A 27,460-nucleotide genomic window follows, 5' to 3' on the forward strand; every position below is an offset into this window, starting at 1 on the left:
TTGTCAAATAATCCACCATTTGTAGCAATTACTGTCCTGCAGACCTCTGCGAGACATTCTAGTTGTCAATTTGTTGATGTAATCTGAAGAGGTTTCACCCCATGCTTCCTGAAGCACCTATCACAAGTTAGATTGGCTTGATGGGCACTTCTGATGTACCATACAGCCAAGCTGTTCCACAACAGCTCAATAGAGTTGAGATCCAGTGACTGTGCTGGACAATCCATTATAGACAGAATACCAACTGACTGCTTCTTTCCTAAATAGTTCTTGCATAGTTGGAGCTATGCTCTGGGTCAATGTCCTGTTGTAGGAGGCAATTAGCTCCAATCAAGCGCTGTCCACAGGGTATGGCATGGCATTGCAAAATTGAGTGATATCCTTCCTTCTTCAAGATTCCTTTTACCCTGTACAAATCTCCCACTTTACCACAACCAAAGCACCCCCAGACCATCACATTGCCTCTACTGTGACAGATGGCGTCAAGCATCAGCGGCTTCCCGCTCCTTCTATTCTGGTTAGAGTCAGTTTGTGCTGTTCTGTAAAGGGAGTAGTACACAGCGTTTTACGAGATCTTGGTATTTTCCTGCGTGGAATAGCTTTCATTTCTGAACAAACAGACTGGCGTGTTTACAAATAAAGTTATTTGTTTCTGGCCATTTTGAGCCTGTAATCGAACCCACAATTGCTGGTGGTCCAGATACACAACTTCTAAATGTCTATTAGTAATATCTCAATGACATATTAATATAATGGGTCTTGGTTAGAAAATAAGCACTGACTTGGCTTGTGTGACCAATTGGGGTTGAATTCAGGTCTCTGCTACCAGGTTGGGTTGGTTTTCTGATCAAAGCCAAGGCATTAACCGGATGTTTAGGTAAGTGGACAGATCATCTCAATAAGATTAGCTGTTCGTTTTGACACACATTGTAGCATCAACAGTCCACTCTACACAAATTAATCTTGCCAGTGAAGAGCTTTTAGTGAGTTACAATGCATTCACATTGAACATCCTACTTCCCCTAACCTTTAGCCTGGAAGAGTGAACCTGAAATCCTGATCTTAACCCTGACCCCACAATCTTAACCCTATTCCCTAAGCCAAAAATAGCTTTTCTAACAGTTATGAATGGACAAAATGTTTTTAGTTGTGTGTATCTTCCTTGGTTTATTATACTTTTGAAGAGTTCTGGTCCTCATGTGTAATGCAATGAAAGAACATACAGTGTTTCCTTAGCTGTCTAAATGGGGACACCAAAATAATTGATTGCACTCAAAGATGTTTATTTTTACTAATCTTAACCTCAATAAAAAAACATGTATACCCAAACTTAATCTAGCCTTAATACCTAACCCTATCCGGTAATTCTAATTCTAACCCTTAGCCCAATGGTAAGTTTTGGACTAATCCTAACATTTAACCCCCGCATATAAGAATTGGGGTAAACACACACACATACACCCACACTCATCTGATTGAAATACACACATTCGCCGCTAGGCGGAGTTAGACCATGAAAGGATGCCGATATAATGCCCCACACAGTAAAGTCTAGGGACAGTTTTTTTTCCTTTAGTCAGTCTTAATAAGGTTTAGAGCTGTGTCAGAATCACTGGATCTTGAATCATTCAGCATATGAGCAAACTCTGACAGATACAAATATCGCCGTTATAGCATCATCACCATGACAGAAATAATGAATGTCCTTGGCTCGACTTAATTCGGTAAGTTTGTAGATGTAGACTATTAAAGTATGGACACCTGGTTTGTATTTTGTTATGGGCGCATTATTGACGACAGGACCACATTTTATCTCACGTAAACGCACCTGATCCGCCATTTTTAGACGCCCTCTAGTCCTGTGTGCTTTATAGAAGTGACCCGTGCTTTCTCAACATGTGAGTCTTGTCACACCCCACTGTTTCGTTGCAAGACCACGGTTCTGAAATTGTTGTAGAGAACATGTATTTGTCTACCGCACAGCTCAGTGCACACCAATACAGTTATCAAAGTGTAAAGAGGTTGATTCGAACATAGAATTCATATGATTTATTTTTAGTTACCAGATGTGCTCAAGCGCATTTGACTCGGTTTTTAATATCTCCCCATATGCTGATTGCTAGAGTGTTTGACATTTTCGACACTTTGATTTTTTTAAATAATGAAACACAGCGTAATCTTGTATTAAAAATCATTATGTAATGCATTGAACGTGTGCTGTTTGGACCTCAACACAACCGTGACCAGGCTGAATGCTGATTGGATCTCTTATAATGTGGTCGACGCGAACTCGATTGCGGTCCAAACGTAAACACACCATATGTCAAAGTAAAATCCGTAATCCTTGCCTAATATATAATGTGAGTGGCTAATGGTTATGTGGAATATAAATATATAACTTTCAGATAGATGCTTTATACGAGAGCAATTTAATTGTCGACAGCACCACTCCTGATTGAACATTGTGCGCTTGCGCGACGACGAAAACCGAGAAGGCTCTCGTTGGCAGTATCCTCCCACGCGCAGACAAGAACGTCTCTACGTTGGTGCGCATGCGTTTGTCGATGTATGTCAAGGCACAAAAGTGGCGCTATATCGTTTCGAGCTCTACTCCGGTAAGAATTTCCGAGACGTTTTATTTACATTTTACGGTTAATTAGTCAAACTTTCAACAACTAGCTGAGGTGTTAGACTGGTGTCCATTGGCTCCATTGAGGCTTCTGCTATGGTATAAAGTCAACATTTGTGACGACTTAGCAGTCAATTTTTACCCCGCCTGAGATTTTCTCCCCCTCTCTGCCGTGGCAGGGTACTATAACGTTCTCGTATTGTTTCGCTCGCTCTCTAATGGCGGACGTGAGGCAATGCTGTTTGCTGACGGAAGGGGGGCAAATTGTAGCCCTTGTTGAAAATATGAAGTTACCCCCTCAGGTTTGGATTAGTCTTGTAAAAAAAAGACACACATTGAGAATAAATATGTTTTAGGTCTGTCAACTATTTTAATGACAAAAATAGGGCAGTTGGTAGACGTAACATTATAGCGCCCCCCTTCGAGTGGCAACATATTTTTTTGTGATTGCCCCGGGTAGCCTCTCTGGGGTAACTTTCCAATTAAAGGTTTACGTAACACCCGTATCACAAAAACAATAGCTACATTGGTTTTGGTTTTCAGACACTTAAGAAAACGAATAATGTTCACTGATTAATGGTGGATGTTCGCCTCAGCACGGTTGTTTTTCTTATGTAGCCTTCTATCACATTTGACATTTGAAGCAGCATTGAGGATTGAAACGTGAATAATACATGTTGCTCTGTACTGTACAATTGTTGGTTATGCATCTAAAAATCACATAGCTCACGAATAGTCGCGAATAACTTATGATTATTTTTTCCTGTAATAACAATGGCGCGGTCTGGTTGCCTCTCCTTCCAGTTCGCCGCTAATCCTTTCAGTGGAAGGCCGGGGCACCGGGTGGGAACGGAACTGAACCGCGTATTGTGGTCTTCAAGTTCGCTCACTGACACTGCCCCCATCTGCCCCTCTCATCTGTTCTTCATACGGGTTATCGGGCATCCATTAATTATTTTAGTAATTTAAAGTTTTAAACCATTCGTTTATAGTTTTCTCGATACTAATTATGGCTGAGCAGTCGGATATCGTTATCCGGTTGCCTTGAGTGGAGGAGCCGGAGTCCTCGCACTCGAATGTAGAGGTTCTACTCGATTTGTGTATTCAAGGGCACAGAGTTAAAAGGAAGACAGAGCTTTGTGCCAAATGTTGTAGGCTTTTCATGTATTGAGCTATGTTTTTGGGATAATCGGCTAATATTAGAGCTAGACATGGTATGGCAACAGGAGTTGCGTTTACAGTTTAATAGCGGGAATATTCTGTAATTGAGCAAGAAATGCAGGTGTTAAGAATCTGCTTCACTCTGCATCATCATGCCTCAGCCATAAACAGTGGGTAAAGGAGCATTACCTAATCTGACCAAATTGTCATGGCTGTTAAGAGCAGAAGAGTGCCTGGAACAACTGGGGATATGAGGATGACACAGGCATGGGGCACATGTTCTCATTGTAATTACACCATGCCTAAAAAGTATCTCCCATTGAATGTATGGGTCACTCCCCTCAATCAAAGGGAAAGTAAAGGTAGGTGAAGGATGTGGCCCATGTGCCGTCTCTGTAATTCCTTTTTTAATTGTTTCGTTTGAATGCCAAATGTTTCTCTAAACCAGACCTTTTGTTGTGAAGATTGAGGCATCATCTGATAAATCTTGTTGGAGGAACATTGCTTGTCCAAGCCCTTTGCAGGAAGGAGACGCGTGAATGCAGAGTACATTCACAGTGCTGCACTGCAGTCTCCAGTGTCTCCTTGCTCTATCTGTATCATTGACTTGGTTTTATCACATTTTGGTCTTTTTTGCACATATATATATATATATATATATATATATATATATAAATAAAATGTTTTTAGGCTGATAAATAATGCATTTGGTTACATTTCATGTAAAGAAACCACAACAATCTTGCAGATGCTATTACCTTTCCACCAACCACAACATGTAAATCTTTTTTGGAGGCATAAGAACATTGATTGTAAGCCTTGGATTTCCTATGCCATGTATAGAAGCCTTTTTGAAAAAGTAAGATACTGATTAGTGATCTTGAACAGTACCCCAGTTAATTTCCCTGTTGCATTTCCTGTCACATGATTCGTGTGAGGAGAACAGAGGGGAAGAGGCAACCATAGAGAAGGCTAGAGGATGCATCCAAATCCATTTCCTATTATGAAATCTGTGAGGGAATGGACATCAACATAAAAAGCACCCTCATTTTAATTCAGTCAAGCGGTTGGGACTTCATCCTTCCTGATATACATGATTAATAGCGACTGTATATGGAGAGAACTGCTTTTGGATAATTGATGATGTCCGGATATTTAAAATGTCCTAGGACAATAATTTTGACATTAGCTACATACCTAGCTAATGTTATTGAACCGGCTTTAGAGTTGACAGGGTAACCAGATTGTTTGTTCTCAAGCTATGTTACGAACTAATAACCATAGCCAGTTATCTTTACGTCTTGAAAGTATTTTCTGTTTAAATGCTGACATTATCAATAAATCAACATCAACAAAAATCTTATCGTTTTCTTACGAGTGTCATCTGCTCTATCAATAACAGCAGTTTGCATGCTCAAAAACAAAAAGGAAACAACCTATTCAGTGTAAAATTGGCACCCTCAAAAATAAAAAGGAAATGACCAAACGAGTTTAGTGAAGTGGGTCTGCAAGAAGGTTAACAAATTGGGATTTTTTTTAATAGAGGTCAATGAGTGTTGAATTTAGTTAACAGAATGGGTATTTTCAAATTCCTGTAGTGCTGTGCAAAAGTTTTTGCCCCCTTTCAGACTCTGTTCCAAGGTGTTACGCTGCTATATTATTGTGCTGGGGGATATGAGGAATGCACTACTAACTTTTCTCAATCTCCTCCAGTTTTAAATTTTAGGAGGAGATGAGGTCCTGGTCCACACCTGCGGATTACCTGGTTTGGGGGGCCCGTTGCTGTCCCTGTCCTTGTCCACCTGGTCATATTTCTGACCTAGTCTAAAATCAAATATACTCTGGATTTAGCCCAGAGAAATGTATTTATTATTCCAATTGGACTCTTAATATCTCACCCGGCACAGCCAGAAGAGGACTGGTCACCCCTCTGAGCCTGGGTCCTCTCTAGGTTTCTTCCTAAAATTCGACCTTCTTAGGCTGTTTTTCCTAGCCACTGAAATTCAACACTATTGTTGTTTGCTCCTTGGGGTTTAAGGCCAGGTGTCTCTGTAAAGCACTTTGTGACAACTGCTGTTGTAAAAAGGGCTTTATAAATAAATTTGATTGAAAAATAAATTTGATTATCAAATCTAGGGAACCTTGTTGCCCCACCAGCCATTGGCTGCACTCTGCCCCAGCTTTTTCAGCAATGCTGGCACTGAGCACAAGGGATGCTACTCCCAAACCTCTTAGCCTCTGTAATCTGAAGGTTACATGTTAATGAGTGCACCAAAAAGTTTTATATTCACTCAGTATTATCAGGAGAGACATCACAACTCAGTTAGATGATTAACAAAAAATATATTTTCAGAGTTTCCTGAAAGTGCAATACAAATGATATTAGACAGGAAAGCCAGGTGGCGTTCATTGCTGTTATCCACTGATGCCAAGAGAAGCTTGAATTAGGCTACCACAAATCTAACCACTTTGCTAAATTTGTATCTAGCTATCAAAAGCGGAGCCTTCAAAGCAGTTATGTGATTTGAGACAGTTGATGTAGTAGTTACAATATCTGGAAAATATTTAATTGTGAATTTCATACTGAACTAGATCAGATCTAGATTGCGCACAAACATGTTGTAGGGGCTAACAGTAAGATGCTGAACACATTCTGCTTTACCTATTAACATGTTACAGAGGTCGACTGCAAAAATTTACTTAAAATTACCTAATTATGAACCAGTCCATTACTGAGGGCATGGTGATTGATGTAATCCATCCCTTAAAAAAATTGATGGGCTACCGAAATTATATATGGTTATAGTATGTATGACAATGGTGCAACACTAATAGAAAGTTTGTTTTCCAAATTGGTACTCTCTTTGGCCACCCTTTTCATTTTCCTGCTGTCTTTTTTTGTTTAGTTTTTAGTTTTTGCATACGTCACATTTCTGTCTCTGTAGCACACAGTTCACCACTCGTCTGGCAGATGTGGTGCGGAGGCATTCCCCCAACAAGTTGAACTGCGAGCGCATTTTCCCACTGTAGATATCGTTGCTGTCTTTGGTTCTGAAATATTTGTCTCCAGTGTGCGTGGTTGAATTGACGCGCTCTGCTGTTGTGCATGTTAAACTATATTTTAAAATGTTGTACTTGGAGTTCGCTTCCTAAATTACAACATGCTAGTTGTTGTAGCCTCCTGTCGTTCAGCAACATCAGGACAAACATGAGAAATAACTTTAGCCTACAGCGGATGAATCTGGGAAGCCCATCAACTGTAGTGAGTCATACACTTTATGTGATTGTCATTCGCCGGTGTTAGCGTTGACAATTTCTAACATGACCCCCGTAAACGGCTCATGGGCTTAGTTTCCCCCCATTAGTCAGAGATCATTCATATCTCAGTCAACCAAGGAAATCTTGGTTCGGGGGACAGCCCTACTAAGGACATAAACCGACTTGGCCTAAAGCAACTCTGGATGTTGTCTTTGCTGTGTGCTTGAGCTCATTGTCCTGTTGGATGGTGAACCTTCGCTCAGGTCTGACGTCCTGAGTGTCCTGGAGCAAGTTTTCATGAAGGATCTGTCTAAACCTTGCTCTGTTCATCTTCACGTCAATACTGGCTAGCCTCCCAATCACTGAAAAACATCAGTGTGGGGCCTGGTTTTCTCCAGATTTGACTCTTCATTCAGCCCAAAGAGTTGATTCATAATTGACCAAAATTCTGCATTGTTGTTGCTCGAAAGGCAAGACATAGAGAATGTTTTGTGAAGACAAGGTGATGTTGATTTAGCACAGATTTTCCATATTTCTGTAATTCAAATGTTTTCAGATTTTTATCCAATAAAAAATATTAAATAAAGGCAACATGAATGAGAAAATAACACAATGTTTAATATTCTTTTTTTTTTTTTTGCTGCAATGACTGCAACATCCTTTTTGTTAAGGGGTGGGAAATTATTAGGCCAAACACACTATTATTTTCAGAAGATGTTTGCCTTTACAATGGCTAACTTACCTAATTTGCATTTATTTAATATGTAATTTGTAGCAACAGTAGGGTCTTTAATAGGAGTTGACAAGCGATGTGATTTTGATGAAGTTCGGAGCACCTCTTGTCAGTGAGGCCTGCTTTTCTTAGATTTAAAAAATAAACATAATCAGGGAAAATGTCTGTTCACATACCGTATCTAGCTTTATCCAAAGGGCACAAGAGGTCTCTGAGTCCTAATCCTCGGAAAGGTGTCTTCATTGAGAGAAACAGACCCCTGGGAGGCACTGTTTTGTAATGTCCTCTCAATTTGTTTATTGCTAGCTATCCAGCCACCATCCAGTGTGGAAGAATGATTGACATCTAATGCATGTGTGTTCTCCTGCTGGTCCATAGTTATGTTCATAGTAACCAAAATTGCCATTTCAAAGTTGAAGTCTTTTGTGCTGAGTGAACAGACCTGCAGTAGAGTTGGCTACTGCTTTTTACTGTGAGTCGGCTGACTTTTAATTAGTTTTAGTATAATTATGCAGCATGATGTTACGGGTATAATTAGTGTTATTTTTTTTTTAAAGAGCGAATTTCTCTTACTGAGTCTGTCCGTCCCTGAGTGACTGACTGACTGCTCCTTGTTAAATAGCGTAGTGGTTAGAGATGCGGGCTACGGAACAACAGGTCCCGCGTTCGACTCCTGTAACAGTCAACACGATGCCTGAGGTTCAGGACAGACGAAAACTTTGCTGGCTATAACTTTATGTAGCTACGTTATAAATATATTTTCACCTATATTGATAGATACTCAATGTCATGCACGAATGGCTAATTTGCTGTTTAAACGGCCAGTGGTAAAAGAGGATTTGTTCAGAATAGACAAAAACTTTGCTGGCTACAACCTTCTATAGCTACTGGAAGCCTAAAATGAAATTGTTTACTGTTGTGATGGCCAAACGAGGCTTCATTAGCGTAATTTTAGCAGCAGGATATTATGCTGGCAGCACTCAGATTATTATCACAATAAAAGCCATCATTGTCATTTAGAAGGCCATATAGTTAACAATCTAGTATGTAAAAAAAGAACAGACAAGAACAACATTGGAATGGACTTTAAACATAAAATTACAGACTAGATTGACAGACTAGATCGTTAACTATATCGCCTTATATAATTCAATGTTAGCGCTGCTAGCATAATATCCTGCTGCTAGAAGAACGGCCATTGCTAGTTTACTGTTATATTGCGACTATTTCTGGTGAATTTTCTAATTATGTCGTAGCATTTCTTCAGGATAGTCAAACGCGTTGCTGGCTACACGATTCCCTCGTCTTTTCCCTTGAAAACATTATATAATGTCAATATGCTATACTGACACCCGGCAAATGGTCAGCTCTGTGGTGTTGTGGTTAAAGACACAGCCTTTCACGTGGGCGACCTACGTTAAAATCTTGAGAGGGCAGCCATGATCAACACTTTCTATTGCGGGCCGGCCGAACTAGGCTTGCCTGGCTACTTGTTTTTTAGAAGGGGCAGCTGGCCGGATCAAAGGACTCCTCGTTCTGGTTCTGGACCATGATTCTTATTTTGCCCAGGTCAGTTTTAGTTGATCAGTCTCGCATCGCGAATTTTGTCCTACTCTTCTCCGTTGAGCTGCATAGTCAGCAACATTTGTGGGTTGTTGAGCATGAACTGCTCTCTCCTGGTCCTTCCACAACATCTGAGGTTCTGAACATTAACTAGGCCATTTAAAATTCTGATGTGGACATAATAATAATAATAATAATAATAGATTTTATTTGTTGGATGTCTTTCAAGACACTAAAGGACGTCTTACATGAAGATTGGGCCTACAGACAATTAAGTGCAATACACAAAGACATAAAATTAGGGCATTTAAACATTGAAAACAATTTTTTTATCCATGTCATGCTGCATGACCCAGGTGCTCTTCTGTTACATGTCACAGACTGATGACCTGACATTTAGAATTCTCTGAGGGAGCAGGTAGAATTCAAGGTTCCTTCAGGGATTAATATTTTCCCAGGTCTTGACACAGCAAGGCATCCTCAGAACATCACTACCGATACATGTTTGACCAATAATGTGGGCAGTGCAGTGGAGTGCAGTGATAGCTGGCAACGTATGTCATTATTGATTAGTTGGGTCTACTTGAAACAGAGCTAAATAGCACTGAAAGATAGATGAGACTTACGTACTCATAACCATAACTGAATCTTAAGGGTCGGCTTTTCATAGAGCTTCATATCAGTTGGGCATCATGTCGTAGGTCGCGTTTTGAAGGGAATGCATTGTTTTTATCGAATGCATTGTTGAGATGTTTTTGTATTTGATTAATGTATTAATTGCAATAATAAGATTAATCGATCATCAAAATAGTTTAGAATGTCTTTATTTATTGTGCAATGTTTACAAAGCAAGGTGGTGATAACATTTTAGTTTTATGACTTATGTCAAGTTAAAATATTTTATAACATGAAAAATCTGACCTGGACTTAATGGGTACCAAGTGTACACCTTAAGCCCATGGGTTTTCCAAATAACACAATTTCTAGCAGAAAAAAATATTCAAGTACATTTAATTCATAAGCTAATATTATAAATACCCTAATTATTGCAATCTAACAAAAACATTTAATGGAAAATGCGCTGAAATATATTTTTACTTGTATGTGAAACTACTGATCATTTACATATGCACCTAAAACATTTTAATGATCACCAACTCATCTGAAAACATTTATAAACTTTTAATCTACCTTTGTTAATCAATCAATCAAATGTATTTATAAAGCCCTTTTTACAACAGCAGTTGTCACAAAGTGCTTTACAGAGACACCCGGCCTTAAACCCCAAGGAGCAAACAACAGTAGTGTTGAATTTCAGTGGCTAGGAAAAACTCCCTAAGAAGGCTGAATTTTAGGAAGAAACCTAGAGAGGACCCAGGCTCAGAGGGGTGACCAGTCCTCTTCTGGCTGTGCTGGGTGAGATATTAAGAGTCCAATTGGAAAAATGTATGCATTTATCTGGGCTAAATCCAGAGTCTATTTGATTTTAGACTAGGTCAAAATAATTACCAGGTGGACAAGGACAGGGACAGCAATGGGCCCCCCAAACCAGGTACTCCGCAGGTGTGGACCAGGACCTCATGTCCTCCTAAAGTTTAAAACTGGAGGAAACTGAGAAAAGTTAGAAAGTAAGTCTTGTTTCAATACATTTTTCCAATTAGTTATTGCTCTAGTTGGAATTCAACTAGAATATAGGATTTGTGTTGCTACATTCAAGGTGACCAATTTTTTTTTTTAGAAAATGCAACTCCTGTCATAAAGCTTACCTGAATGAGCTCTCTGACAACCAAAAAATATAATTTTTTTCAGGTGCTCATGTATCATAGTCATGCTCCTGTGTGAAGCAGGTCAGCTTTGCACATTTTGTGGTCGCTTTTCACTACTTTTCTCATATTTTTTCACAACTTGTGTCTTAGAAAACTAACCAACCGGTGTTTAATCTTTCTCCTTTGAAAATAACATTGAATATACTTGAACATTTTATTTTATAATATTCCTAATAAAAAATGCCCATGGCCATCATTTTCAATTGATAGTTTCCATTTGATGTCACAGCATATGGGAACGCCCACTTGGCCGGCAAAACAAACTCTTCTTCTATTGCCCTCCATCGACAACTCCACAACTTTTGCTAGTTATACTTCAAAATGCCAGATAGTTGAAGTTTCAATGGATATGCTAACAATTACAACAAATATGTTGTAATTGCAATCATATCTACGTGTAATAATTATAATGAATGACATGGTCTGTTTTCGTCTGCACCGATGCAACCAACTCCAATAGCTAAGCCTTGGGGGGGGCTAAGCCTTGTTTTGGGGGGTCTGGGCATACTCCCCAAAACATTGGGTGTAAAATAAGGTTATTTTTGGTCAAGGTTGTCTAAAAGTATGTCTCATAGTTTGTGTTAGACACTGATCTAATATGACTTAAATTCTATCCAAATTAATTTAAAAAATCCCCACTGTCCTCATCCATCCTACAGCAACAAAAGGCACAAAAATGGATGTACTATGTAGGCAAAATACTTTTGTCCACATCTAGTACATATTCTGTTTCGTAGCGAGATTTCGGAATCATTCTGAATCATTTCCAAACAGATTTGGTCATTAGCCCATTCATCTCGGAATGAAGTCATTAAAAAATATATCGTAATTGAAAAAGAAACATTTAATAAGCGGGTTTCCCTTCCTCTGAACAAAATACGTTGCAATAAATTAACTTCAAACCCAAACAAACATGAATCTGTGAAACACGCACAGTTTTGCAACTGTGTTCCGTTGAAACCGAAGAATTGAACATAACTAATCTCGAACCCCCTATTATTGGCATATCCAACAGAATTTAGAAAAATCTCTTCTTGTACAGAGTAATCAGTTGATGAAGTCATTAATGGGAAATTTATATTTTCAGTAGTTGTGTTGTAGCTAAAAAATAAGACCCCCTATTATCGGCCACCGTCCCCAATAATTGGCCACCTTCTCGGAAGTGTCTACTGGAAAGTTTTCTTGCATTCCGGTAAAGAAGAAAGACTGATCACTTTGTTTTTACATGATTTGTGGTCTGTTGTGCAAGTCGAATTTCACGACCTGCAACTTGTCTAAACAATTTCCATAAATGACACATTTTTAAGATCTAAATTTTTTTTTTTAACCTCCATACATTTCTATAAAAATTTGGTGGGCTAGCTGAAAGATTATATTGATTAGCGAAACATACTGTTGCTTTCCATGGATATTATATTTTGAACTTGATAGGATTTGCTTCTTTGACCACTATGAACATTAGCTACTATTTACCGAAGACAACTGGCTTCAGATGAGCGAGTTACATTCAAAGTGTCACACTCAACCGAACATGCTGCCAAATGAACACGATTGTATACAATTTATAGACAATTTGTAAGAAGTTTAGATGCGATGGAAAGGTTGATGAAAAAGGAAATCAGAGAAAATACATTGACTGATATGATTTATTTGGGGGGGGGGCTAATTGATATTTTAGCCCTAAAATAGGCCTAGTGACGTCCCTGGCGTTCGCTAAGTTAGTAACAATGTTAATACAGGCGAAAATCGCACCACTCCTGTCTTCTTCACAGCAACCCAGGCTGTCAATGGTGGGACATTTAAACAGGAATGGTTAACCTGACATTGAGAAAACATTTATATTTTTATCCGGATATTTGTCACAAGACTCTGTTGTACTGGCTGCACTACACTACACTGACCACCCATAGAACCAATAGTAATTTAGGTAAATTAGCAGTATACTTCGCTTTGACAATGAAGAATTTCTTCAACCTTCACCTCCCAAACAATTGCATTATTGAACCCCTCCTGATCGAATGTACAGATAGCCGTCTGTACTTATGTACGCTTTCATTTTGATAGCAGTGCAAGGGGATGGATTCTCTACAAGGTATATGTACACATTCCTAAAGGTCAGCTCCGTTGAATAACGCAGCGGGTGCTGTATATGTGTTACAAGTGCCTAAGACTTGTAGTGTGTTTGCATGCCATTGCTTTTCATGTTTTGTGAGGTGATCTAAACACTTATGGGCTGTAAAAGTAGAACATTTGACCAGGTTGTGCAGTAGCTCCATAGAATTTCCAGTGTTAGACGCAATGTTTCAGCAATATTTTGCTCGCCAGGCTGTCAGAGCAAACACGTGACTGTAAACTATGAAGACTAAGTTACCAAATTAGTTTACTTGGAATATTTTTACAATAAAAATGTTCAAGTATGATTCAATTATAAATATAATTTTGTTATGAATATAGAAATGTCTCATTAAGTGTTGTTACGCGAAAAAGTCTAGACAATTTGAAATGGTTCTGAAAGTCTTCCACACACTTTTACATTAACCACCAGGAAGTAGTTACAATTGGACGTCATTACTTATTATTGCCAATTTATGTGATTGCCTTAAAAAGGTATATGGCTGTAACAAGCCAATATATTGATAGAGACATTGAAGTTCACAAACATTTGTTTCTCTTTTATTAGAATCTAAAGATGGAAGTGGACTTGAGTGGTACGTGTGCTTAATAGTTAGGCTCATTTGAGCAAATATGAAAGGTTTTTTTTTAATTACAGTTGTTACAAAAGTTATTGATACCCATAATGGTATGAATGTTAAACAAAACCTGATATAACAAAATGTTGATATAGAAACTAAAAGCTCTGCAAATTGGACTGAGCTACTTCAAGCTGTTGTGGCTTAGTTTGTTTTGGTATTTAATAATCAGAACAGAGAGATTCTCAAAACTCAGAAGACATTTTCAGGGCCATTTGCGTTACATACTTGAGGTACTGCGTGCCATGTCCGCCTGCAGCAGTAGGGAATTTTCTATTACTCTCTGGCTGACTGCAAGTTTTTGGCATATCTATCAGCAAAATATCCTCTACCTTTCTTAAATTGAAAGGCTGTGCATCATTAATGTTTTATGTCTCTGTAGAAACTTAAATTATTTGCAGCATGGCAGATTCTTGAGTTGGACATACAGTGACTTCGGGAAGTATTTAGATCCCTTCACATTCTCCACATTTTGTGTTGTAGACTTTATTTACAATTGATTACATATTTTCCCCCCATTAATCTACTCCCAATACCCCATAATGACAAAGGAAAAAACACACGTCTTTTGAAATGTGTGTCAATTTAGGGGGGAAAAATAGAAATATGTAATGTACATAAGTATTCAGAACCTTTATTTAGTACAGGAAGCGCCTTCAAAGGAGATCAAAGCTTTGAGTCTTCTTGGGTATGCCTCTGCCAAGTTTGCACACCTTAATTTAGGCTATTTCTTCAGTTCTTCCTTGGAGATGCTCTCAAGGTCTATAAGATTCAATGGGGAGTGTCGGTGAACTGTGATCTTCAGGTCTCTTTTGAGGACGATCACAGACTTGTCTCGAAGCCACTCCAGCATTACTGTCAGTGCTTCTGGTCATTGTGGTGCTGAGAGTAATCTTTTGCCAAGTCTGAGGTTCTGTGCACTATGGATGAGATTTTCTTAAATGTCCTCTGTTTTCCCAGCTGCTGAGAAACAGCCCCATGGCATTATGCTCCCACCACCATGCTTCATCATAGTGATGTTTCAAATTTATTTAAAACGATAAATAAAACTTGTCATTGTTGTGATTACAGGGTGTTGATTGATGGCTAAAAAAAGAAAATTGAGAAAGTGAAGGGGTCTGGATTCCTTTCCGAGAGCAACATACATTTGTATGTTACATCCCAATGTAAAACAAATATACCAGAAGTCATGGATATTTTACTCCCTTATGTACATTTTAGAAATTCAATGAGGGATGCCATCAAAGTTAATGATTTAAATGTTAAATATTTGGCTATTGTGGAAGTGATCAGAAAGTAGGTTTTTGGACCTGAATGGCAAAATGTAGCTTATAATATTCTGGTGATAAATGTGAACATTAACATTTCAGTTTAACTTAAATGTCATAGGTGTACCAGCTAAATTGCAGTGGTCTGTAGGGATGGGTCTGTTTAATTAATTTTATTATCAAAACCAACCGTTTATATTCTCCAGTGGTCAAGATATGGTTGTCTCTGTGTGTGGTGGTGCATGCAAAATGGTTTAACGTTGAGGATGTCTTATCTCCTAAATGTTTTTGCATTCATGTCCAAAAGCTCAATTTCTTATAACTTTGTTCATAGGGAAACACCTGCATGGTAATCTTTTACATTTTTATTATTGTGTTTTTTTATTTGAAGGGATGCTGTCAGGAAGTGATTGAATTCAAAGGGATTTATCCAGTAGATTGTTTGTTTTAATTTCTATCATGCTATGTTGTTAGGGATGTTTTTAATGGTCATTAGAAGGTTGCAGCTCCTTTTTGGTGCCTAGTGCCTAATGCAAAACGTGACCCTGATGTCTACCTTCAAAGAACAACCAACCCCCATGGTACTCCCCTGATCACTATGGCAACCACAGTGTTGCATCACTTGGCAACAGAGATGAGACTGAAAGAGGATTAGATGTGTGTCTGCGTTTGTGTGGAGAGATAGAGGTCTGAATGAGGAGAGGAGAAACAGGCCGGAAAGAAGTAGACCGATTCTTAAAGGGGTTTTGGGGTAAGGATAAAGGGCAAAATGGGCAGAGATTGATATTCTTGCAGGACAGTGACTCCACTGGACGGTCATTGGTACTGCAGGCGTTGTTTTGTTTTTTTATGCTCCACTTTCGTCCCTGCCACAAGATTCACATGCAACCTTGTCATGTTCTTCTGACGCGAGCGCTCGCTGTACACATCAAGGCATTTTCAGCATTTTCTCTACAATGCCCATGGAGGTGTCAGGAGCCACGTCATGGTGATCTAATCATTTGGCTATCTGGAAACCGACCGCTATCTCTTAACTGGTCGTTACCGAAGCTGCGTAAGCTCATTTGTTAGTCAACCGAACAGCCAGCAAAAACAGTGCCTGGCTGTATTCCTTATTCCTCACATTTTACCTGGGATGGCTACATTCAACATGCTTTTGGTGGGCTTCTAATAACTCAGTTTTTGTGTTTGAAGCAGGTTGTAGCAGCCTAAACGATGGATGGGGACTCGGAGCCCAGGCCTGGGGTAAGGGAGGGGAGCACCGCCCCAGAAGACGAACCCATGGACCCAGACACCCCTCCCTCAGACCAAACCACACCCCCCGTGGGAACGCAGGCTCCCGCTGCCATAGCAACAGAGGAACCCTCCAGGGTTCTGGAGAACAATGATGATGATGTGGTGTTGGTGGAAGAGGCCCCACCTCCCTCAGGGAAACGTTCCCCCACCCTGTCTGCTACGCAAGCTGGTGCCCCCTCTGACTGCCCTGAGCTCCGCCCCTTGGAATCAGAAACCATGGCGACAGTAAACACAATAGCAGCATCAGCCCCCTCCAACACCCCGAGTCCACACCCCACCTTATCAGCAGCACCCACAGAACCCATTGTCATTGATGATGAGGAGGATGTGGGGCAAAGAGGCTCTTCCTCACTGTCCACAGCCGGAGCTCCTCCCTCACCGGACAGTGGAGGTATCCTGAGCAGCACGGAGCCCGACTCTGAGATAAAGATTGCCAGCGTCACAACGCTTGGGCCTTCTGCCGCCGCAGCCGAGGCAGAAACGGAGGGGGACATGAACCTGATGATCACGAGTGTGACGTCCCTGCGGGGCGGGGAGGGCGTCGCTGAGAACGGCTTGCAGATCAGCAGCACCTTCAGTCTGAACCCTGACGCCCAGAGTGCCATCAGTAGTGGCAGGCCCCCGAACACCTTTAACCCTGGCCGGGTCAGCAACGCCTCCACCACTAGCCAGCCTGTGCAGAATGGAGGCACAGGGACCCACCAGAGGCCTGGTAATAAGCACTCACTCTTATGGTTTTGATGGCGTTGAGCTGGACCATGTTCACATTTTAACATTGCTGTTTGTGCAGGTGTGCTCAAGTTTGTGTTAATGTGTGTTTGTTATTGTTTTTTTCCTCTCCACAGATTCGTGGATCTCCCAATCAGCCTCATTTCCGCGGAACCAAAAACAGACAGGGGTGGACTCCACATCGCCCGCCGCCTCCCTGCCCAAACCGCCTGGACCCTTTCCCTCTGGCTCACATAACCCCCCTCGCACAGTCAAGGTGACCTGCGCCAACTGTAAGAAACCTCTTAAGAAGGGCCAGACGGCGTACCAGCGGAAAGGATCCACACACCTGTTCTGTTCCACAACCTGCCTCTCGGCCTTCTCACACAAACCCACCCCCAAGAAGAGCTGCACCATGTGCAAGAAGTGAGCAGCCTCACTCCAGTTGTGTGTGTGTGTGTGTGTGTGTGTGTGTGTGTCTAATTCACTAATTTATTCTGGTGTGTGTGTGTGTGTGTGTGTGTGTTTCAGGGACATCACTACAATGAAGGGTACCATTGTGGCCCAGGTGGACTCCAGCGAGTCGTTCCAGGAGTTCTGCAGCACGGGCTGCCTGGGAGCCTACGAGAACAAACAGAACCCACCCAAGTCCTCCATTAAAACCAAGTGCACTGTTTGTGGCAAACTTACCGAGGTCAGTTCAGCACACGTCTCCGTCCTACAACACACGTGGCCCTAGCCCTTCAACCCTCTGCCCCAATGAGCTCCTTTAGATCTAAACGGGTGGTATCGCTAGAAGCTGTATGACTAAATCTTTACTTTGGCACATCTGCACTCGGCGCAAGAGAAGGTGATCCGCTCACATCAGTAGAAGTGTATTGGGTGAATATGAGACTCGTTATGAGACGTCTTCCAGTGTCCCTTTCGCTCTCCCTCCAACATGGCTGACGACGACAACGTTTCTCGTCCGCTGTGTCTGTCCAAGCCTTGTGTCTGGTGACCATGGTTACCGCATGGCAAACAGTTGGCATCAAATGGAGGTTGATTTGCCATCTCACAGTGGCCGACAACGCCGGCCAGAATCTCGCTGCAGTCTCACCATTCGTTCGCCGTGATTTGATTTTCGGCTACATTTTAAAATGGCGCGCCCCGTTTTCCCCTCATCCTTCCAACAGATCCGTCACGAGGTGAGCTTTAAGACGGTCACTCATAAGATCTGCAGCGACGCCTGCTTCAACCGCTACCGCATGGCCAACGGGCTCATCATGAACTGCTGCGAGCAGTGTGGCGACTACCTGCCCAGCCGCGCCTCAGCCAACCACTTCCTCATCATCGACGGCCAGCAGAAACGCTTCTGCCACCAGAACTGCATCCGGGACTATAAGCAGGTATGACCAGAACTTGTCTTGGATATGGGTCGTGTATGACCAGAACTTGTCTTGGATATGGGTCGTGTATGACCAGAACTTGCCTTGGATATGGGTCGTGTATGACCAGAACTTGCCTTGGATATGGGTCATGTATGACCAGAACTTGTCTTGGATATGGGTCGTGTCAGTTTTACAGTTAGGGGCAGCGGGAGCCTCGGACGCTTGTACGCATGTTTCAGTCACGGGCCGACACACGTTTTTTGTATTCCCCTTCCCCCCCCCCGCAGGCCCACTCTAAGATGACGATGTGTACCGGATGCCGGGCCATGGTCCGGTCCAGTGAGGTCACCCACTGCATCGGACCCAGCGGCACCATGGAGCCCTACTGTTCCACAGCTTGCATGAACAAGTCCAAGATCTCCAGTGCCACTACCACCGTCCTCAGTCAGTACCTGTCTTTACCCGATTTTGACCAAATCCTTTTTATGTACGTTCTTTTTTATTTATTATTATTATTATAATTGTTTTACTGTGTTAAGGGGTGTTTTGTGTTTCTTCTTCTCTGCAGACTCGGAACCTACGTGTCACTTCTGTAAGAAGACATCTTTACCTCAGTACCAGGCCACTCTACCTGAGGGGAAGGTCCTGAACTTCTGCAGCTCAACATGTGTCACCAAGTTCCAGGTATGCACCGACGCCTCTCCTGATGTCTATATTATATATGGACACATCAGGTGTTTTGCCAGGATAACATTTGAACAATTTTAAAAGCCTGCTTAATGTTAGGTTTCACGTTAGAAAGAACATGTCTTACACTGTGCAGCTCTTCAATGATTGAAGGGTATTTTTCCACCCCCCCCCCCTTCTCAGAATGCAACCATTCAAACTGTAACCAATGGACAGGCTCCCCTGTCTTCCACAACGAACCACAACATCCAGCTGAAATGTAATTACTGTCGAGGGGCGTTCAGTCTAAAGCCTGAAACCCTGGAGTGGGAGGTAAATTAATTTTGTGGTGATGAACTTGTTTTACATAATAGTCAGGATTGGGTTACTTTCTAAATATAGTCCATTGTAATTGCTAGTTACCTGTCAAAAATTGTCCAACACTACTTTGAGTCCAGCAGTACTCAAACTCAATATTGTTATCTAATTGTTAAAGTATAAATCAGCTTTGAGATTGCATGTAACATAATTTATATTGATTATTGCGTAGTTTGTAATCCCTAATTTTGGTAAAAATGCTTTTGAATGTTAAACTAATCCAAGTATTGTAACTTAATTTTGAATGTTACCAGATGGCAATGTTGGTGCTTGGTAACGTAACTAATGTTTTCTGTAATCAGGTTATATGTAACTAGGGATGTTAAAAAAATAGTGGATCACAAATATTCTAGGCTTTTTATTTCCTCTTTCTCCTGATTGAACCACACTTCCTGCCTTCTTGTTCAGACAATTGTAGGCAGTCACCCACCAATTATCAGTCTTTGCTGGAGGCCTGTGCATCTCCCTCTTGGTGCGTGACAAATCTCAAGTGGGTCAAAACTAAGAAGCACCGGAGCATTCGACAGTGCCTGACTATCTGTTTCTCCCTCCCAGGATAAAGTGTACCAGTTCTGCAGTAAGATCTGTTGTGAGGACTACAAGAAGCTCCACTGCATCGTCACCTTCTGCGAGTACTGTCAGGAGGAGAAGACGCTCCACGAGACTGTCAAGTTCTCTGGAGTCAAAAGGCCCTTCTGCAGTGAAGGTCTGCCAGTGGCTTCACTCATTTGTCTCCTTAATCTACGCCCTTGTTATCTGGTCTTTTTTTTTTTTTATCGTAAGAGCAAGAGAATGATGACTGAATGATGTCTGTCCACATCCCGTATTTCTCTGTGCCCTTGCTTTGTTTCACCACTTGATGGGGCGCTTTACCCAGTCGAAATGTGAATAGAGCGCCAGCAGGTGTAGGCGACTGGAATAAGCCACAGGACGGTTTTTGTCCGAGGATGGTCAGGGGGCCCTAAACATACTAATTATAATACATCATTGTACAATAACGCCAAGATGAGATTGTGTATTGGGGTGGGGCATCGTACATTTATTACATTGAGAAACAATCAGATAAAATATGTGTGGGTATAAATACTTTAAGGGGCCCAAAATAACATGGGATGTGCCTCTTGCTGACCTGATCTACAGCATCACTGTTTATTACTTGAACCTTGACATTATGTCCCCTCTAAAAGTGGTTATTCTTGATCCCCATCATCAGGCTGTAAGCTGCTGTACAAGCAGGACTTTGCCAAGCGGCTGGGTCTGAAGTGTGTCACCTGTAACTACTGTACTCAGCTGTGCAAGAGAGGGGTAACCAGGCAGCTAGCTGGGGTGTCCAGGGACTTCTGCAGCGAAACCTGTGCCAAGAAGTTCCACGAGTGGTACTACAAGGTCAGAGGGCATGCCTAAATTAGTAACACATTTTTAGAAACTGTCCCTTCCCTGGGGTGATTGCATCTGTCTTGTTTGAATGGTGTTTCCCCGTCTGTCCACCAGGCGGCTCGCTGTGACTGCTGTAAGGTGCAAGGGAACCTGACCGAGTCGGTACAGTGGAGAGCAGAGATGAAGCACTTCTGTGACCAACAGTGTCTTCTCCGCTTCTACTGCCAGCAGAATGAACCCAATCTGGCAACACAAAAGGGCCCAGAGAACACCAGGCTTGGTGCTTGTTTGCGTTTATCTTATTCTTTTATTTTGGATTAAAGTGCAACAGTCAGGTTGATTTATGGAACCTTGTTTTTTCCTATTGACAGGATTTGGGATTCAAACTGAGGCCACAAACATTGCGGTAAGTAAAAAAAACGCATGTTTCTAAGAACCCTGTTAAGGTTCCAGCACTGCTGACTGTTAGGTAAAGAAACTAATTATTTTGTCATTGCTTTGTGCTAGATGTTAAGTCAGTCATTCACCAGTGGAGGGATCCTTAAGGATGTGAAGAATAAAGCTGTACTCTGCAAGCCTCTCACTATGACCAAGGCCACCTACTGCAAGCCACACATGCAGAGCAAGCTTTTACAGACCGGTAAATTCATCAGTATTTCCCTTAAATTGGCCTTTGACCGGTGCAGTACCTTGTATCCCACAAAATATAAGTTAATGGTCCTTTGGCCTGTGCCTCTGTCTCCAGATGAGGATGATGGGGTGAAGAGGGAGTACATTCCTGTCCCCATCCCAGTACCCGTATTCATCCCCGTCCCCATGAACCTGTATGCCCAGCTCACGCCCGCGCCCCTGACACTCCCCGTCCCGGTAAGACACGCCCCTGTATCCACACAGTCAGGCAGGAAGTAGTCCCATTATGTGTCCTGTGAACTCCTGCCGTTCACGTCCTGAAACACTGTGATCTGGGTTGTAAATTTGAGGGCCGTTTGTGATATTCCTGATATTGACAGTAACATTGCGGAGGGGATGTTGTCCCTGAATTGATTCCTCCAGGTAATCAATTAACAGTCCCTAAGCGACCAGTTTATCCCTCCCCGGCGCCTCCCCCAGGTTCCAGTGCCGGTGTTCCTGCCGACCACACTGCAGGGGGCGGAGCAGATTGTCCAGACCATCAACGAGCTGAAGGCCAAAGTCCCCAGTGACCCCCACGAGGCTGACCTGATCTCCATGGCCGAGATGATCGCGGAAGACAGGAAGCCAGGTATACATGCATGCAGAGAAGAAAAGACGAGCGTTGACTTCACCTCCGCAGTTTGCTTGTCCCGAAAGCACCAAACTCCAATACGTTCGGGTGTCTGATGATTAGAACTCTGTTGCTGTTCACATCCTGAAACGCTGTGATTGCTAATTTGTTATATGAGGACACAAAACACACCAGTACGCATCTATTGTCTACTTGAACTGGCGTCTCCACTGTAGAGGCCACAGGTAAGAGTCTGTTTGACTCTTTCAGACGTGAAGGTGAAGAGAGAGCAAGGAGAAGGAGACGCCAAGTCCAGTGGCTCCAGCAGCAGCAGCTCTGAATCAGAGGGGGAGGAGGAGAAGTATGAACCAGACCTGGACCTGGAGAAAGACTTCCCTCAAGGTGCGCCTCCTGCATATAAACACACGGAGGAGTTTCCATTGTCATCCTCCTCGGTTGTGGAACATCTTGTCTCCGAGCTGCCATCATTTGACTGTGCTGTCACTCTGTGTAGTTGCGTATTGTTACCCGATATGACTGGGACACATGGACCAATCTGATGACAATTCCTCTGGGTTTATTTCTGGACTGCATGTTTGACAGACTCATAAGTGGATGTAATGACTAATTTCAATGCATTTATAATCAGGAAGTGGCCAGGTGTGTGTAGATTTACATTGAATGACCTGGGACTTGCAGATTAAGCCCTGGACTGTAGAGAGGAGCCAGTTGTGTTACTTTAAATGGCTGTTTGAAGTCCCTCCATCCCCACGGTCAGGTCAAGTTCAGCTCAGCCGGCTCCCTCTGTCCAATGTGTGGTGGGCTTTGACCGGGTCATCCCTTACATCTGTCTGTTTGTCTGTCCTGTGGTAGACCCAGTTCCTGTTCTGGAGAGCCTAGACGCGGACATGGGCTTCACGCTGCCCCCTCTGCTAGTAGAGCAGAAGGAGGAGACCCCCCGACCCAGAGCCAAAAGACAGGTGATCACCCTACTGATCCTGACCTTTGTCCTTTGCTCTGGTTTGAAACAAAATGTGCCCGCTGATTAGAACTCTATTGCTGTTCACATCCTGAAACTCTGTGATTGCTATTTTGTTTTTGTATGAGGACACGAAAATATAAACCATGAATGATGCTATCAGAAATGCTGTTTTATAAAAGACATGGCCAGTCTTATTCACAGGAGCTGTGTGTTTGTTTCAGGGACACAAGAAAAGAGCTGTAGATGTAGACCCCTCCTCCCCCCCTCCCCCCACCCCAGACGGTCCAGCAGAGGGGCGCTCGTTACCCCTTAGGTGTCGCTATGGGGTCAACGCCTGGAAACGATGGGCGCTGTCCCCGGCCGACCAATCGGGCAATGCAACAGGGAAAGTTGACACCAAGCTGGGTGAGTGAGAATCATCCACAGAAAATAATATAATCTGCAGTAAATGTCATCCACAGCAGGTATTGTCATCCACAGCAGGTATTGTCATCCACAGTAAATGTCGTCCACAGCAGGTATTATCATCCACAGTAAATGTCATCCGCAGTTAATGTCATTATCGTGCCACTGGGCGTTCTGTATGAAGTGTACTATTGAATTAAGTACGAGGTTCTACTTGTTTGTCCTCAGAACATCCACCGGCCCGGTCCAACAGTGACCTGCTCTCTTTGAAAGCGTCAGAGCTCGGCCAGGCACTGGCCCAATTCGTGGCTGAGGTGCGACGGCCCAATGGAGAGCATTATGAACCTGACAGCGTTCTCTATCTCTGCCTTGGCATCCAGCAGGTCAGTCACCTCTGTTGGTCCGCTCTCTCTCCTCCAAACTTGGTTCTAACTAAACTTGGATAGGTAAAAGATCTGTGAACATTGACTGAATTGAGCTCAAGGTCCAGAATTACTTCAAGTCTCCCTCTCTGTGCCGTCAGGTTAGGAGCAGGCTGTTATAACCTCAGGCTGTTATAACCTCAGGCAGCGCTAGGTGTTTGTAACGCGATCAATCAGTCTGGCTATTGATGTCTGAGGGCTGTTGCTGTGATTGACGGAAGAGGACTTGTTCCTGAATGACAAATGTACAGTGTAACCATGGAGATTTGGGTTGCAGTTTCTCACCAGACAAGCTTGTTATTTTGGAAGATGGAGGTGGGGTCTTAGGAGCAAGTTGATTAAGGATGAAATTATGGTTAACATTATTGTAGTCGTTGGTTGCACGCAAGGTCTTAAGATCCTTCAACTTTGAACCCTGACCCTTCCCAATAGAGACACCTCTACGGTATATATAGCCTTGTTGAATTACAGGAAATGCAAACTGGTTGTGTAAACAAAACATGTCCATTAATTATACTTGTTATTCCAATTCCCATGGCTGGCCTATAAGTATGCAGCTTCGATTTATCTCTGACCTTCATCTTTCCTTTCCCACTTATTGCCTTCAATATTTTAAATGTCTAGTGATAATTACCAGGCCACATAACCAGGCCTAGGTGTGTTTCCTTGAGTTTTCTCTAATGGTAACACATTGTTTGGTTGTACGTAGCATCTGCAGGCCAAAGGCAGGACAGATGAGCTGTTCAGTGACCCGTGCTACCAACCCTTTGGAGAGGAGCTCAACAAGGTCCTCAGAGGCTGGCAGCCCAGCGTGATGCCTGATGGTAAATAGTGTACACTCATAGAGACGGTTAGAGGACTGGGAGAATGTTCCAGCACAGACGTCACCACTGTAATGTAGTCAACCGATTGGTACGTCCAACTCAACCGGCTGGTCAGGAGGGACCAAAACTGACTACTCCAACATGGAGCGGGCTAAATCCATCTCCGTCGTGGAAGCCCTGGGCACAGGGCTTCCACGATTAGAATAATTAGATTGCACCCGTATTGGTGATTGGAGGGCGCTGGGGTGCTGTGACCGGTACCGCTGTGTGTCTGCGCTCCAGGTTCCCGATGGGGTCGCGTGGAGGAGCAGTGTCTGTGGAGCTGTAAGCTGCTGGGGGACCAGAGCCCGGCTGCGTTGCTGCGATCGCTGGTCTATCTGAACACCAAGTACTTTGGCCTGCGCACGGCGGAGCAGCATCTGCGCCTCTCCTTCGCCAGCGTCTTCGGTCCCGACTGCACAGACCCGGCCACACGGGAGACCACCGTCTGCATCCGTGTCCCCACCCCCTCCTCCTCTTCCTCCTCGCCCTCGTCGCAGGGCCACTATTGTGAGTGTCACCCCTGAAACGCGCACGCACGCCAGTCTTTGTTCGGGTGTCTCCGTCTGACGTTGGTCTCTCTGTGTCCGTGGGCAGCACAAACCGGATCCAGGAAGAGGAAACGTAAGGAGGGGGCTGGTGACCCGGCCGACGACTCGGACAGCGGCCCAGGAAGCTCCGTGCACTGCCCAGTCAAGAGGCACGAGTGTCGACTGTATGAGCTGTACCGCTCCAAGTGGTGAGTCTCCGCCCCTTGACCTATGACCTCCGCTCATTCCTCAGTTTGTCCGGGCCACACGGCTGTAACTCGGTCTCTCTCTCAGCCCAGGGTCGTTGATGCAGAGCACGGAGATCTTCTACGTGCAGCCGGAGGCTTCAGGCTCTGACGACGCCCCGTGGTTCTCCTCTACTCCTCTGGAGCGCACCGTCCTGGAGAGCATCCTTACCCCTCTCCTCCTGGTCAAAGACCTCTACAAAGAGCGCCGCCTGGAGGAGGATGAGGAGGGGGGAGGCGGGGAATAGATTCCACTCCTCGACCCATCACAGAGGAGATGAGGATAAGCGTCCTCTTTCCCTCCAGTTCCACCTTGAACAGCTTCACAACTGGGCTGTATTGTCTTTCACTATTACCCCTCCATTACTCACGGATCTCAGGCCAGCTTTGAGCGTACAGTGGGTGTCAGGATAGAAGGGACTGCACATGCCCAGGACTGATCGGAGGTCACCTCATTCCCCAGGTCAGGGAAGGGGACAAGCCGGGGGTGATGTGTGGACTGCTTGGCGTGTGAACAGCGAATCCCCACGAACTGCTGCTCTTCCCTCGTTCTGGTGGGGCGACTCCGTTGGCTTCATGTAGCATTACTTACTAAGCCCAGATTGGGCTGCCTGCTATGATGTGTAAATATTTTTGAAAGTAGAGGACAGGAAGGGGCAAAGATGTCCCCCAGAAAGACCCACTGAATCTTCCTCAGCTTTGACCCCCACTCTACCCCCGGGAGCCTTTTTAAAGATGACATTTATTTATTACGGTTGGTTGGTTAGTTGGTTGGCTGGCTGATTGGTTGGTCTTGGTTCAATTGTACGTTTGTTCTTTTCACGACGATATGGGATGTGTTTAGTTTGTGCCGAGTGTGCCATTTCTCTCTCCTCCGTTTAGAGCATTAATTAGTTCATGAATTAAACCTGCTGCAGTGTGGAGCTCTCCTGTGTGTCTGTCTTTCCCTTTTATTTGTCCTAAGGTGGTGGTTGGCTATATGGGGTACAGTCTGGGCCTTCAGAGGAGTTTCAGGTACAGGAATGAAGAATATGGTGTCCTGCCTAAAAAAAAACTACATTTTGAAATAATTTTTCTAGGTTGTAATCCCAGTATTTTGTTTTGCCTCATTTAAGCTACGTGATGTTGATTATTTAGTTCAAACTGTAGCACTTGATAATGGGTGCTGTATTACTTCAGGCTAGAGAGGGATATTCTGTCAACACGACAACAATGGAAACGCTGTTCGAACCAGAGTGGACAGATCTCTTTCGGGATTAGATCATAGACATGGCTGGTGACGTTTTCCTGATTCCTGCCGTCTGCAGGCATCCACGTTACACTAGAAACGTCTGCATTTATCCCTGAAAATGTTGCTATTTTTTTTTTTTTTTTTATATATTTTTGTTTTTACTGTTTTCCTTTTAGGCCTATGTTTTATTTGTATTATTTTCTATCAATAAATTACAAGCGAATACCTCGTTTTATGTTGACTTCTGAATAGGATTTTGGTTTGACGTAGAATTTTCTTTGAATGGCACCCGCCTTGCCTATTGACTTCCAAGTGATGTCTGCCGATCCCATGTGGAGGAAGGCCAGAGGAGGTCTGAGTGGAGCCGGGCAAGGAACGGAACCAAGTCACAGTTGGTTCTGTGACAGGCCAGGTGGCGCCAACACCTAATTTGAATGTGCCTGATCTGTGTACCGAAAGTACGTGTGGGTGTGAGTGTGTAACTTGACATAAGGTTCATGCAGTGAGTGACTTGTCTGCCAAAATGATAAAATAAATAATTTCATTTCTTAATGTC

The 27,460-nt window shown here is 43.1% G+C and overlaps 1 protein-coding gene across 4 annotated transcripts; it reads left to right on the forward strand.

Annotated features, from left to right (window-relative positions):
• The first annotated feature begins 1,547 nt into the window (after positions 1 to 1,547).
• On the forward strand, positions 1,548 to 27,460 carry zmym2 (zinc finger, MYM-type 2). Of its 4 annotated transcripts, none has more exons than XM_010880232.4 (23): positions 1,548 to 1,724; positions 16,383 to 17,196; positions 17,330 to 17,618; positions 17,724 to 17,886; positions 18,368 to 18,580; positions 18,850 to 19,006; positions 19,131 to 19,246; positions 19,433 to 19,561; positions 20,162 to 20,312; positions 20,820 to 20,992; positions 21,098 to 21,263; positions 21,355 to 21,389; positions 21,491 to 21,623; positions 21,729 to 21,850; positions 22,094 to 22,244; positions 22,497 to 22,628; positions 23,100 to 23,206; positions 23,430 to 23,613; positions 23,842 to 23,996; positions 24,745 to 24,859; positions 25,142 to 25,408; positions 25,496 to 25,637; positions 25,723 to 27,460. In XM_010880232.4, exons 2-23 carry the CDS (start codon positions 16,404 to 16,406, stop codon positions 25,919 to 25,921), a joined length of 4,092 nt encoding a protein of 1,363 aa, XP_010878534.2. In that variant the 5' UTR covers positions 1,548 to 1,724; positions 16,383 to 16,403; the 3' UTR covers positions 25,922 to 27,460. The 4 variants fall into 4 exon arrangements, with proteins under 4 accessions (XP_010878534.2, XP_010878531.2, XP_010878532.2 ...); XM_010880229.4 differs by having other exon boundaries at positions 16,386 to 17,196; XM_010880230.4 differs by lacking the exon at positions 1,548 to 1,724 and adding an exon at positions 2,517 to 2,615.

Source organism: Esox lucius, chromosome 16, assembly GCF_011004845.1.
Source record: "Esox lucius isolate fEsoLuc1 chromosome 16, fEsoLuc1.pri, whole genome shotgun sequence".
Classification (NCBI taxonomy): Eukaryota; Metazoa; Chordata; class Actinopteri; order Esociformes; family Esocidae; genus Esox; species Esox lucius.

Bases quoted from the DNA above. Each gene is read 5' to 3' on its own strand.
- zmym2 (XM_010880232.4), top strand. From the start codon at position 16,404: ATGGATGGGGACTCGGAGCCCAGGCCTGGGGTAAGGGAGGGGAGCACC. The intron at 20,313-20,819 runs GTCTGCCAGTGG...CCCCATCATCAG, and splicing joins AAGGCCCTTCTGCAGTGAAG to GCTGTAAGCTGCTGTACAAG. The intron at 23,207-23,429 runs GTGATCACCCTA...TGTTTGTTTCAG, and splicing joins GACCCAGAGCCAAAAGACAG to GGACACAAGAAAAGAGCTGT.